The sequence below is a fragment of the Rhea pennata genome, chromosome 5 (genome assembly GCF_028389875.1).
Source record: "Rhea pennata isolate bPtePen1 chromosome 5, bPtePen1.pri, whole genome shotgun sequence".
Taxonomy (NCBI): Eukaryota; Metazoa; Chordata; class Aves; order Rheiformes; family Rheidae; genus Rhea; species Rhea pennata.
The window spans coordinates 62661178-62676104 of record NC_084667.1 but is presented as its reverse complement, the minus strand read 5'-3'; the positions used below and the strand labels follow the sequence as shown (position 1 = coordinate 62676104).

Below are 14927 nucleotides of genomic sequence, written 5' to 3'. Positions count from 1 at the left end.
TTTAGGCAAAAAGGAAAGATGAAGAGAAGATGAAGGGAAGGGCTTAGGAGGACAAGGCCAAAGAAAAGGTGAGGACTCCTTTCTTCAGATTCAGGCAGTTGAGTTTGATCGGGTTAAAAGCAATTATGGAGAAAATTCTTCTGACTTACGAGTTCCAAGATCGTAACATTGTACCAAGGAAGACCACTGCATTGCAGAAGGCACTCAAGAGGAAACCTGGCTGTGACTGGATTGGCCAGTGGAAGTGAACAGGGAGAGAATTATATAGCATCCTATCCTCTTTTTCGCTTTGATTTGCTTTGCCTGCAAGAGAAATACAGAGTAGATTTAATTGGCTAACACATCGCTCATTGCAGAGCTAATTAGTAAAGTAGAAAACCTCCAAATTTGCAAGTCCATCATCTCATACAGAGCCTCTCACCATAATCTTTCACACTGTCCTTGAACTCTGCCAGTTCATGAGCAAGCAGCTCCAGGGATTTCCCTGCCAGAGTTGTGTTGATGAAGATGAAGCTGACCCTTCCAAACAAAAGTGTGGGGCTTGGGTATACTCTGCAGCTGCAGGAATAAGTCTGAAACCCATTAATTCTGTTAATTAACAAAATGTCAGAAGCACTTCACCTACAGCAGAACTTTTGTGCTTGAGAAACTTTGCTGGGAAGTGGCCTCAGCTGACTGCTAATAGTATCGGCCTGTGTCTGGTCTCCTTTAGCCTCCCTTCTTACCATGATGGTCTTGGCTAGAAGCTTGTAATAAAAAGCAGGAGGCTAGCTGGGTTGGATACCTGGGAACCAATATAAAATGGGAAGCAAAATAGTTGTTGCTTTTGTCTGAGAGAGGGGAAGGGGAACCAAACCATTAATTATTGGAATTTTTGCTTCCCTGAGCTTTGCCAAAAAATGTGCTTAATCGTGTATTTGGCAAACCTATTTACCCAATAAGGTCAATAGGCTGGTAAGCAAAGGCGTGGAAAGCTATCAGCACCCAGCTATGTAATAACTACAAAAAGAGCCACAAGATCTGATTTTTTGATTTGTCCCAACAGCAAGAAAGAAGCTAAAAGAACAAAACCTTGTAATTCTTGAATTCCCGAGGATGATCCAACTCTGTTGCTGATGATGGAATTATTCAGTACAGTAACTGCTTGGAGAATCAGATTTTGGGTGCTCAGAGCTCACAGGTTTTGCTAGATAAGCCTCAATATTGGGCTGAAGTTTTGAAGCTAAGAGGACATCACCTGAACTCCTAACTGGGGGAAACCCCACAGTGACACTGTGTCACAGCAGATGTTGGGCATAGCACGTTCTTTTTTTAAAAAATTCTGGTAATATTTAATTCCTTTTTTTCCTTCTCTAGCCCCATGTGTGTTTACACTCTTACACTGCGTGGGAAAGGGGGGGTCTCTCTTCTTTTTCTGGGTGGATAAGGGGGAAGTGTAAGGGATACTTTCTGGGTACATAACTTGATGAATCAATTATTTAGTATTTTTAATCATGTTTTTTGAAGCGCTATAGACACAGAGAAAGTTTGCATTAAATCATATGTACCCATTATACCTTCAGCCTGCATAAAAAAAAATTAAAAAAAAAACAAAAAAAACAAAACACTGTCCCAAGACGAGGAGAACATTCCTGGGAAGAGCAGGTAACCCTGTGACCATCACGCAGTTCACAGCCTCGCCACATCCCGCTTAGCTGTTTAGGTCCAATACCCACATCTTTAACATTCACCGCGCAAAAAATCCTCCTCCCTGGTCTCCCTGCCGGAGAGCAGCTCCGGCGCGGGATGCAGCAGGAAGCCTAAAAACTTCAGTCTGCAGAGGGACCTCTAGTGTTTTCCTTTCTCCGCGTCCTGGCAGAGTTCCCCCGAAGTACAAATACGCACAGAGCTCCCATTGTTTGCAGCCCTTCACAAGCCCACTGATCCTAATATGGAATTCAGCAGGAAACCCATGATTTCCTGACACACAGCAAGCTGGAGAAAGAAAGGAAAAACTCCATTAAAAACCTCCAGGCTTTCCTCCATGTTAGAAATGAAATGGAAAATGGAGTGGATTTAGCAGGAATCCCCGATTCCTGCGGCCAAGCCGGAGGAAGGGAGAAGCGAATCAAAGCCTCAGGCTGCTGCTATTTTTTTAAGTTGCAATAAAGACTGAAAACTCTGGGGCAGGATGAGGATTTCCTGACTCGGACTCACAAGAACGGACAAATCACTTTTTTTTCCTTCTTCTTCTTCTTCTTCTTTTTTTTTTTTTTTTTTTTTTTTACGCGACTCTCTCTTTATATATATTTAATTTATTCACCTCGATGATTCTCTTGACGGCTCTGGTAGTTGTTAGAAGTGGCTGTGACAGCCTGGAAACATTAATATGATTTCCTGAGTTAGACATTCCCCCCCCTCCCCACCACCTCCAAACTCAGGAAAAGTCAATACAATCGCACTTCATTTTTCCTTCATGTGCACTTGGAAGTACTGGGAGAAGCAGCAGCAGCAAGAATGAACTGCAAGGACGAAGATGACAACTGCACTGACGGCGGCAGCAGCGGCAGCACCAAGAAGATGTTAAAATGCGTGGTGGTTGGGGACGGTGCAGTCGGGAAAACCTGTTTGCTGATGAGTTACGCCAACGACGCTTTCCCCGAGGAGTACGTGCCCACGGTCTTTGACCACTACGCAGGTAAGAAAGCGCTTTCAAAGAAATTTAATTAAGAGCTGCCGAAGGGCTTGGTGGGCGCTGAATGAAGATCAAGGGCAGAAGACGACAGTTCACAGGGGACGCATGGGTTACTTCTCGCCCGGGAATGTGATTCAGGCCTGGACGGGGGCCAGACAGCTTAGATGGCAGCTCGTACAATTGGGGCAATGCAGGATTTATTCAGAGAACTTATTCGTTTGCTTCAATTTTTTTTTTTTTTTTTTTTTTTTTTTTTTTGTGGCAAACAAGCAGTGTTAGAGACACAATTAAATCTGCTGGATTTTAAAGACAACAAATCTCATTCAGCCTCTGTCAGGTTATACTCAGCTGCCTGGTTTGTTTTTAAATTATGAAGTTTTGAACTTTGCTATTTGAACTTTTGTTATTATAAAGATGATAGATGTACATAAAAATTTACATTTTTGGTCATCCTCTGCCTCATGGCAAACAATGCTTGAATTACAATGCTTATCCTACTTAAGGAATAATCTTTGAGAAAATCAGTATAGACTTTTTCAGTCCTGTCAAATAATGCTCCCCTTTCAGAGATGTTTACTACTACATTTATAAATAGAATTTAATATTATAGCTTGACTGTGAGAACAGCAGACCTGGTGATTGATTTGAGTACTTTATAGCAAGGGAATTTGTCATAGAACAAAAAAAATGAACATTACAAAAAACAAATGACGTTCATGGCATCACTGTCCAAAACAGACCCACATTAAGTACAATATTCAGAGGCCTCTTCTGTAGCAGTTACTTTACCTAGTTGTGTCTAAAGTTACTATGTGGAAGGTATAGTATGTTAAAACTGCTCAGACTGCTGTTTAATTTTTTTTAATCTAAGATTCTGCTGAGTTTTTTTTCTCTCACTGTTCCTTAGGTTTACAGTTGTTGTTGTTAAGATCCCCAAAAAGCAGGTTTTAGAAGCACTGCAAAACTCACTGCTTATCTTACAGCAGCAGTTGGAGTTTCCCTCATCTCTCCCCACCTCCTTAAAAACTGGGTTTTCATGGCGTGGCTTATCATAGATTTGGTATTCTGTAATGGGAAAATCTCTGTTTTCACTCTGGCTTTGTGTCAGGTTTAGCAGATGAACTGGCCAAACAAGAAAGCTGTGTAATTGCAGCATCTGACCCATGGAAATGCGATGACCTTTTGCTCCGCAAGTGTGGGCAGCGTCACTGCGAGATGCAAGCAGCGCTCCTTCCTCTGCCCTTCCCACCATACAGATTAAACAGTCATTTTAGAAAGAGTCATTTGGCAAATAAGAAATATTTTTTTAAAAAATGTAAACAAGTACTTTCACAAGCCAAAAAAAGAACAAAACCCTAATGAAGCTTGGCTCCAGGGACACTTGCACTGTGTGCCAATAGCCCCCATTTTGCCTGGATAATCTGAGCTCTGCTTGCTTTTGGCAGCCTTGTGTCCCAGTTGCTCCCATGCCCCCATCCTGATGGTCTCCCATGTCCCACAGATGCCACTGCATATGGGGACACCTATATGATGGCCGGCTCCAGGCCATGTATATGTTGACCAGGTGGATTAGGTGCCCGCGTTGGGGGTAAGCGTATACACGCACGTGCTGGTGCCACCACTTGGCAAGGGCATCGCACTGCTTTGCCCTCCTCTATGCAGCCACAGGTGACTTGCAAGGTCTGTCTTTGATCTCTTCTGCTCTCTGTACAAGGTGGTGGAAACTGCCAGCAGGTTCAAAAGTTACTGAGGGAGAGAGGGGTTGAGAGAAGGACGGGCAGATGAGGGGTATCACCGCGTAATCCTCAGTTCTGTACCGTACCAGGTAAAAGCAGTACATATTTGCTTTTGAACAAAGCTACTTCATGACCTGAAGATTCCCAGCCTCAAATATCTCCAGCTATTATTTGCTTCTTTACCTGTTACAGCCCACTGATAGAAACTAAGAATACTTTCCATGAGAAAGTTCAGAAAGATAAAGGGAAAAAAATAGCATGTTAACTGCTATTCTGAGACAAATCCTATCCAGCTCTGGTGGTTAAAGCTAGCATTGATCAGAAGTGGAATTTCCATTCTTTGGGCAATCCTAGTATTTCTAAATTGAACTCACTACAAAGCAGCACCCAGAACTGAGGTATGGAAATGACTTCTGGAACAGAGTGCCAGAAGAAATGGTTTATATAATAACAAAATATTAAATGGCATAGGATAGAACATAGCCTAATAAAATACTTCAGTGTAGTGTGGATATTGGGAGGGAGGGGGGGAAGAATTCACTTGAGGTGTGCTTACCTCCAAATTCATAGCCTTTAAGATATGCTGTAGGATATACTGCCTTTACAGCCCCTTCCAGTTCTACGTGTGCAATAGCCCTTGGAAATACGAGCAGCGGCATGGTGAGGCCACGGACGCACAGAGTAAGGCCTTGCATATGGGCAATTCCTGCAAAGCCATTGAGGATGGTGCAGCATCACCCTCAGATTCACCCTGCTAAACTGGTGTGTGCGCCCCACCAAAGCAAACCATCTCAGCTTTCCCCAGTCAGTGCTGAAAGTGCTCAAAAGCAGTTTGTTGCTGCAGATTTTAGCAGAGCTGCACTTTCTGTTGGAGCTCTTTCAGCCAGGCACTGCTAGCAGGAGTGGTGCATTAGCAAAACGCTTCCTCTTGCCTCAGGGGATCACAACCAATTGCGAGTCCCAGGGTATTTACCAATTTCCTTCCTGCTAATGGGGAAAAAAAAAGGGGGGGGGGAGCATTAAAACCCAGCAGTTCCAGCTGTGATCTCACCACCGTTTCACACCGCTGCGACGCCACTGGCTCAGGGGAGACAGTGATGCTATCCAGCGCAGGATCAGGACGCGCTCCAAAGGCACGGCCGCCACGGCCAAGGTGTTAACTGTTCAAGGCCCCACATCACCAACCACATCAGCTTGCCCTTGCTGAGCTGCAGCTTTTTAGCTGCCTGCCTGGGGCGGGTTTTCACAGCCCAGCTGAAGCAGATGAACATGCCAACTAGGGCGACCCAGAGGAGGTAACCAGCATTTCAGGGAGCAGAGCTCCAATGAGTATTAAATGTGCACAATGTTTCTCCACTATAACTACTTCATAAAATTTGGGCCCGTTCTGCCTCTAGGAAAACCAGTGGCCATATATGTATTTCATGCAGGGAAGGAAGATTTTTTTATTATTTACCACTCAGCTACAGCGACGGCTGGAACAAAAAGGCCGGTGTTTCAGGGTGTGAGTAGCTCCACCATGCAAAAGCCCAAACCAATTACCAGTTCCACACTAATCATGCTCTGCCACGGATTTCACCCACAGCCCACAAAAGTGGATTTGTTCAAAGCCTGCTGCCGGGGTTGGGCTATGGCGGATCTAGGGTAGGATCAGAGGCAACGCCAGGCAGATGGGGAAGGTGAATTTATTATTTGGATATTGAACTGGGCTCTTCTGTTGCATGCAGGAAGGTTTATGAGTCTGTTTATTTCTCAAGGCGTTTTGAAGAAGTTTTGCTGGACTCCAGAGACCTGGGTAGGTTTCCTTACTTTGGTGAAATTCCAAGTCCCATACTGAAAGGTTTTAGCCGCTAAGTAAATGCTATTTCTGGTACAGGCGAACCAAAATGCTATCCTAGTGACAAACAGGACATTACTGGCAATAACTGTAACAACAGGGACTGTTTGGATAGTGGGTAGCTGTTTTAACATGCCATTCCATCTTTTGAACATCAAATGCTGATTTTCCGTGAGCAAAGGTCTCTCAGTCAGGGTGACTTGTATTGTGTCTGACTATGTGAGGTTATAAGTGTTTAATTAGGGCTGAGGTTGTACCGACAAAAATTCCAATTCAAATACTAGCAAAGTTGTTTTAATAGTACCAAAAAAATCCATATTCCTCTGTGGAAGACAGAAGGGAAATATGCCTTGTTTGTGACTTGGACACTAAGCATCTCTTCTGATATTCATGCACCCAAAAAAACCCCCATCACTTCTCTGCATGAAATTTATTCACCCTAAAATTCATACTTAAAAGTGCCTTTTTCTATTTAAAAATCTCAACCCATTGGCGAGCAGAACTAGCGCCCTGGGAGCCATTTAGCCTGCTGCACAGAATAAAGTGAATGACCCCTTTAGTTGGGTAGGCTGCAGTCTAACAAGAAGAAGGTGGTAAGTCTCAAACTGCCTAGTTTAGGCACTGCACATAGGAGAAGGTTATGCCAACAGCTTCAGGAGCCTAAGTTGCATCTGTGGTAAATGAAAGAGAGGTGACCACCGCCAAAGGAGAAGTGCAAGCATCTGAATTAAAGGCTTAAAGTAGATGGCAGGAATATGTCCCTTCCTCACCTCATATGTCAGCACAATCCAGCAAACATTTATAAATGGTGAATCCATTTGAAAAAAATTAGCAGTGGCATGTGATCAGCTAATGAATAGCATACAGAATAGTTCAGCCATGACCAAAGCTCTGTAAATTAAAAGCAATATGGAAGACTACAGCCATTAATTATTGTTAGCAGGCAGACTCTTTACTCTTTAGTGATGATTCACACTAATCTGCCTGACTTTATGCTGGAGCTGAAGCGAGCTGGAGTGTTCAGCAGTACTGTGGAGCAGTGATCCTTGCTGGCCAGGCAAGGATCCCACAGCTTCTTTGCGCAGGGTGTTTGACCAGTGTCTCCCCTAGCACAGGAGCAGTACAGCTGCTCCTGCCCCAAGCGGTTGGCTTTTGCCCATGCAAAGCCTTAAATCCATTATGTCCTGCCCGCAGCACTGATACAACCCCCTGTTTCTGGAGTGCTCCCAAGGAAGAGGCAGTTGGACGTGGGCTGCCACCTTTCAGGGGCCGTGCCCAGCACTGGCCTTCCTCAGCTGAAGAGGAAGGCTGGGTCAGTCGGGACAGGGCATGCACCACCAGCAGCCGTGGATTGAGCAAACTTCCCTTGCAGCTCTCCCCGCGGGGGAGGAACTGCCAGCTGAGACGCAGCAGAAACCAGATGGGAGCCGTAACTTCCCAAACTTCTCCGGTTACAGGCACAAGAGCACATCTGTCCACACTTCTCATCTGCTAGTTACTTTAAATTGATTGCTAATGCTTTACATGGGCACACTGGTTTAAACTCGTCTTTATTTGCCATGGTGTGTGAGCAATGACCTAAACCACATAACATCGCTTTTTTCCCCCCATTGAATTTTTTTGTAGCCAGGAATAGACTGCCCAAGGAGATTTGCAGTTCCTGCATGGGTACTTCAGTGGGAGCCTCCCACTACCATGCTCTTGAGGAAGTTGTCTCTTCTGCGTAGTCCTGCTAGCATATTATGGCAAACCTTCATGTAATATATTTGGGGTTATTAAACTGAAAGAGCTATAAATAGCAGTGAAAGAGAGCTGTGATGTTTATTTGAATGGATGTTTGCAGTGGGCTTTTTTCTTTTAATGTTTGCCCAATTTTGATCACACAGATCTGAACTTTATCCTTGAGGCAGGAAAACACTAACCCTTTTAAAGTCTGGCTCTCAGATTAGCAGCTACAGGATGCGCATGTTCATTTTGTCTCTCAGAAGCTAAAAGAACTTCTCTGCCAATCTTCTGGTATCATCCAGGATGAACCAGAGATAGCGCCTAAAACATTTGAGGTTCAACACAACAGAAATCAGCTAGTGTAATTCAGCGGTTTTCATGGCTGTCTTTCTAGAAGATAAAGTTTAGAGAAACACTAATTCTCAGGCTCCCCACAGAAGGTTTAATTCTTTGTCCTGTGCCACATAGGAAGTCAGAGGAGATCCAATGATCCTCAGTCTTTTTCAGATCAAGGAAGCCCAGAGAGACTTTATACCAAAAAGATGGGTTTTTCTGAATTACCAGGGATATTCCACATTCAGATGAAACAGGCACTGTACGCACTCTTCAGCGACTTCAGACCTTTTCCATATGAAGGTGTTTTACTGTAGGCTAACAGCTGAGCTAACTGTTTCTCCTCTCTCTCTTCCTCACACACATCACTTTATTGTCCTGGGGTGCCCAGTCCACCCGCAGGCTGCAGAGGCAGAGGTGGGTACCTGCTTTGCAACCCTCTCTACTGACAGCAGATCACTTCTACAGCAGTGCTCTGAGTGCTGTGGCAATGATGTGACAATGCAGCACAGCAAATAATATTTAAAGTTGGAAAGATAGACATAGGGAACAAGCAAAGTATGATGGACATGAGGAAAAACAGTGACAGGAATGAAAGAAGCAGGCGAAGATGCCACATTACTTCGTTCAGCCAAAATCCCACCTCAACCCCTCTGCCTACTGTTTCCTGCTAGCTATCAGTATACGGTAGTTGCTAAGAAGGAACTTTTAACAAAGTTTGCAAATAAAGGGAGTTGTACCAAGTATCAGAGAGATCAAGTGATATCATAGGCTAGAAATAAAGCTTCTGTAAGAGATACTAAAATGTGAGCCAACAGCATCTTCTGTTAGAGGCCAGGATACAACCTGAATGAGGTGTGATGAGAGGCAAGGTATCTTAAATGTGCCTACGCTGCATTAAAGATGGAGTCTTGACTACACAGGCTGTGAGTCTGGCACAATCCAGGCCTCTTGTTTTCAGATAATGCTGTAGAAAGGGGTTTTCTAGGGTGAACCCTATGATATGTAGACGGGCAAACAGATTTACACATTTTCCTTCTGCAGCAATGGGCTGCTGAGACATGGAGGGATTTGTCTGAGAACATGAAAAGGGTTAATTGTATATGTGATGAGAAAATACACTTTTCTTCTCCACCTCCCCATGATCCTCAGTCATAGTTTTTTCCCTTCCCTTCGTTATCAGCATAATGTTATAAGAGGTGACATCAGCAGGGGAAATCAAAACTGAAACTGTGTCCTCTGGCCCTCGAAGGACAATCTCTACAGCTCAAACTAAAAGCACATCCACTGTCTTAAAAGCAGTAATTGACTCATCTGTGTGGCCAACCATCCTCCTCAAGTGGCAAAGCTATGTACAGGTGATGCTGGCTGCAGTGTGCGTTGCCAGCTAGACAGATTCCTTGGGCAGAAGCCCTACACAAGGGAAAGAAAAGCAAAAACATAGCACAAATGTCTAAACAACCAAAACAGCTAGTCGTGCACAAACCTTTTCATTCCTGCAGGATGTGGCAGGGCTTTTACCTCACTGAGTCACCGTTACGACGGCCTAGTTACTGACTGAGACAAAGCAAAATGCCTCCCATAAAACTTCCTTTTCGTTCTCTGTTCTCTTGAAAAACTTTGATACAGATGTCTGTATTAGTGATACACATCAGTGCTCCTGTGGATTATCCTGTGTATTTTGCTCGGCAGGTAGTGCCTTTCCTATGTTCTAACTTTCCAATTGTTATGACCAGATCTATTGACATCATGGAAATGGCAAGAGATGTGGAAGAGCAAACATATTTCCTCCAATTGTTCTGTTAAGACAAAGTCATTACACAATAATGACATCCCCTGTCAAATTATTATTTATCTTTGTAATGAAAAAATAATCTAAGTTATTATATTTCTAGTCTACTTTCAAGAGCAAACATGCACTTACCAGTGTCCTGTTGGATATATTGTTCTTGTATCCCACGCTGCAGGGCTTCCAGCTAAGTCAGGGATAAGATAATAGTGAAGAATAAAAGCTTCACTGTTTGTATCCCCAAGTTTTGTCTCAGTAGGCACTGAGATCTGGATAAATTCTACATCGGATTTATGAAGGGGTATTCACCCTTCCCTTTTCCACAAATAAAATCAGGGATTTTTTTTTTAATAATGTCTAATAATTAAAAGCTGAAAAAAGTGAATTTACCCAATTTATTACCCAAGCATCATTCTCATTCAAACTCCAAACCCAAGATAAGCCATGCTACCAGCAGCAGGCAGATGACTTGGCTGAATGGAGGGACTGGACCTCGTGCTACTTTAAAATGTGCTAAATTGCTCAAGTGCTGTTGTTAATCAGCCAGAGAATTTCCCACATACCTATGCAGACAGAAAAGCTCTCCCAGAGCTGAGAAAGCATCATTGCACCTTGTTGCAAATCCAGGCGCCATCCATCATCCTCAGCAGTCCCAGAGATACAGCCAGGGGACTGTAGCATGAGGGAGCACAGTCTGACCATGTGGTTGCTATCACCGTTGGCTAAAATTGCTGCAGATCTCATTATGCAGTGATGATTTTCCCTTAGTATTTGTTCTGCAGCAAAAATATTCATACATTTATGACTAAAAGCAAAATCCTCTTGTTAAACAGATATCACTGTGGGCAGTAGGCAAGATGGCTTGGAAGAGTCCTCAGGGTCACAGTGCAGTCCAAACCTCGTGGCTCTTTTGCTGGGGAGAGGTGCCCCATAGCCAGATCAGTGCATATGGGATCAGAGGGAAGGGGAAGGCTTGAAAGACTGTGAAGGCCCAATGTTTCACCTGGCACAAAACCAATTTCCTAGACTTCTCATCGGTCTAGTGACCAGCAAATTCAGCTATGTGCTCGCCCCCAGTTTGCCTTTCTGCCTTGAGGACAGGCACAGTGATTCCATTAATACGTAATGCGCAGACCCGCCGCGAGGAAAGAGGAGGCTGGAAAAACCATTCACCAGCACAAGAAGCGCTGGGAAAAAAAATCCTCCCGAAGGAGGGAGGGGGGGAAGCTGTAAAAATATTCCAAAGCATAGTGGCACAGAAGGCACGGGGATGAGGGCAATGGCTTGGGAACAGAAGGGAGAAGAGCACCCCAGTGTTGCAGCAGTGGGCTCATTCCTCTACCCCGGTCCAGAATAGGAAATCAGTGCATCAGGAAAATAGCAGTCTAAGTGGTGAGTCAAGAGCCAGTACTCAGGCATCTGGAGCGAGAGAGTTAAAGAGGGACCGTGCAAAGGAGCTGGACAGAAAGCTCCTGCCACAATGCAGAAGGACGCCTGAGATGACTCACTCAAGCTCCTTTCCAACCCCTGCAGTTCTGAGGGGATGAAGGCAACGTCTTTTATGAAAGACTCTCTGGCAAAGACATTCAGCTATAACTTTGAAGTAATGATATTAACAGTATCTGCTAATGCTCTGCTTACTACAGACCTTATGGAAATGAACAGCTTCAGCAATGAGTGGGAAAACATACATTTTCAAACATAACATCAGCTTCTGTCCCTTGGGAGATGGGACAAAAAGAGCATCTATTTACAATAATAACGCTGCTTTGCTGAGAACAGACCATAAGGAAAATCCCATAAGGCTGGAAAATGTGTTTTAAGTTCATAAACTGTCTCATGCTCCAGTTCCCAATCGGGCAGTCGGCCAGCTGCTATGAGCAATTCTGTCCTGAAAGGCCAGGCCTGCCGTGACTCGGACGCTGCTTATTTCGGTGCAGTCTCAGCGGCTCCATTTCAGAACCAGCTAGTTTACCTCAACGTGTTTTCCTCCAATATCCAGGAATAGACTGAAGGTCCTGTTATAACTTTTGGGGCCCAGTTACTTGAGGCTCTTTCCATAAGCAGTGCTGCTGCGGTGGCAATGAGCAGGAGAAATGCAGAGACCTGGTTTCCCTTTTCATTTAAAAGGTGAGACATTTCTGATGGGGGACATCAGCTCTGGAGCAAGCTCCCTACATTACTCCACTGACATATGCCTGCCAAGACCATCTGCTTTGCGGTACATAATTCAAGTGGTGGCTTGCAGAAGCAGAGAGGTGCCCCAGGGCTTCGTGTTGTCCGTTCAAGCTCTGACAACAAGGGTGCCATTGACAGGTTCGGTTGTATGCTCCAGTTCCCAGATGGACTCCAGAGGACTCACTGAGGGTTCAGGGCCTATCTGTGTAGCTGGATATTTTGTAATTACATATTTATTTTTAGCTAGCTAGAATTACACATAGACCTTTTTAACTATACCAAAACACAAAGAACACCACAGAACTGTTTGTAATTTCTTTTCTGTTTAATCTCATTTTTTGCTTTCTGCAAATTTGCCATTAAAATTTCCAACAACAGTGTGAACAAAACCTAGAAGAACATTTGTATGTGATCATTTAAGCTTTTGGAAAGGCCCTTTACCTTCATAATGCTGCCATTGCTTTGTGCTATCTTTGTAACCAGTAAATCTCAAAAAATCAAGTACAATTCCCTTTGCTTCATTGCCTTCTAGTTACTGCTCAGAATATTTTTTAGCTCATCCCAGGAGCATGAGAGAGTAACATCTTTCTTTAAAAACATGTACATGTAATACAGCTTTAAGAAAGCAGTTTTCCTGGAAAACTGTCCATAAAAATAGGATCAAAGTTATTATGAAAGGGGTCATTCATATTTCAAAAAATATATAGTTAAGTTGGCAGAAATCAGGCCTTGCAGAAGAACTCCAAATGAGCTGAACCAGTTCATAATATCATTAATATGTAGAATTTCCCTTGCCATGCACAGAAATATTTTCTGATTGAGAGTGCCACTTGGAGTTCTGCTGGGAGTTTACCTAAACCATTGAGTTGCTTGGTTCAGGTCCAGAGGGGTGAGGTTGTTGTGGTTCTTGTTATTTTAATATTTTAAAGTGTTAAGTGTATTTTCTCCCTTTACTCTCTCTCCTGGGAAACTGCTAAAATTCTTCCATTATTTGTATCATATTGCCCAATTTATTTCTTTTTCTGTAAAAGAGCTTCTTGTAGCAATATCATACATCCCTCCTGATGCTTCTAAGGAAGTTAAGAAGCAACAGAGACTATGAATGCAGAATGAGGTCCCAAATCTGAATTAACATTTGACAGAGGAAGTCCTTGCCAAGAAAATGGTAGAACAAGAATAACTTGTGTTGTCTCCATATGGTCCTCCCAACTGGATTTCTCTGCCCCTGCCCTCTATTTAAATTCATGAACATGAACAATTAAAAAACAAATCTTGTCACAGTTTTGCAAGGAAAATAGAGTTTTGAGACTGCACTACAGGGTGGAAACTCCTGAGGGCAGAGGAGAGCCTTGTCCCTGAGTAAACATTCACAGTATGTCCTGGTGTACAGCATGAGGCACTTCATACAAACATGATGTGACCTTGTACCTTGCATGACATTAAGTCCTTCCAGCTCTTGATTTCCTTTCTCCAGTTCCCTCCATCCTTCAGAATGAATAGGTGCATCTCCTTTTCTGGACATTCATTTTCCATGTTGCTTCTTTCTGAAGGAATAAGGCCTTCCCACCTGAAAGTTAAGGAAAAAAAAAGACAACTACTCTTTATAAAGCCTGCATGGGTGCACCGTGGGGTGCAGGGCTGGCCAACACAAGTATGGGTTCTGCAGGGCCATCTCTGAGCGAGCCAGTCCAAAACCAAACCACAGACATACTGTGCATAGTGGCTGCCCCACAAGGACTAATTGATAATTATTACCATGTGGGCAGCTCTTCTGATTTCTTCCCAGCTGGCTAGGGTTGTAGTGGGTCAGGACATGGCAACAGACGTTCCTGCCTTCTCAGATGTCAACTCTGTCTGGTAGAAAATGCCGTCCTAGAGGAGTAAAGGCCAAACAGCAGCCAGACAGGGCTTTTCAGGACTCTAGGAGGACCACCCCACAGTGACCACTAGTGCAGAGGCAATCCAGCAGCCCTATGATTCCACCTCTTTCCTGGCATACCTCTGCCACAGCACACCAGAAGAACATTATTTCATCCTAGTTCCTTGTGCACAAGCTGGGGAAGGGCAAGGGCACTAAGGAGCTGCAAAAGAAACAAGAAAATAAAATAAAACAAAACAAAAAAGGTGAGGATGGGAAGCAAATTAACATCCTTAGAGGATGGAGGGAAACGATACATTAAAAAAATCCATAAACCATAAAATAACTGATTTGTAACAATTATGTTTTGGGGATGTAACTCATGATTTTGAAGTTTGAGGGTTAGCAGAAGTCCTGGCCAGAATATTTCTAACAAACTATCCCACCAGGAGAAAATGCTGATTCAACGAAGTTGAAACATTTTTAAAATATTTTGAAGGACAGATTCTTGAGGTCCAGGGCACTCTGGTTATTTCTGACAGTGCAGCAAGAAAGACCTAAATTGAAAACATAATATCTGAAGGTTTTGTTTTCATTCCATTGTAAAATGAAAACAAATTGTAAAACCTCAGAAGTGGTCACAGAGCTGAGTTATCATGCCCTGGCCGGTTCTAGTTCGTTACTGTTATTATCCATTTTACAGTTATTATATAGCAACCACTATTGTCCAAAGGCAGGCTTCTTCCCACATCCACTAAAAGATACGCTTGTGCAACAGAGATAAATTTTCCTAGGAA

General features: G+C 43.6%; 1 protein-coding gene across 1 annotated transcript in view; it reads left to right on the top strand.

Annotated features, from left to right (window-relative positions):
* The first annotated feature begins 1969 nt into the window (after window positions 1–1969).
* RHOJ (ras homolog family member J) overlaps window positions 1970–14927 on the top strand; it is a 59116-nt gene continuing 46158 nt past the window's right edge. Inside the window, exon 1 of the mRNA XM_062577272.1 lies at window positions 1970–2677. Within this exon, the coding sequence (XP_062433256.1) occupies window positions 2497–2677 (181 nt within the window). The 5' untranslated portion in view covers window positions 1970–2496. The remainder of the gene's footprint in view (window positions 2678–14927) is intronic.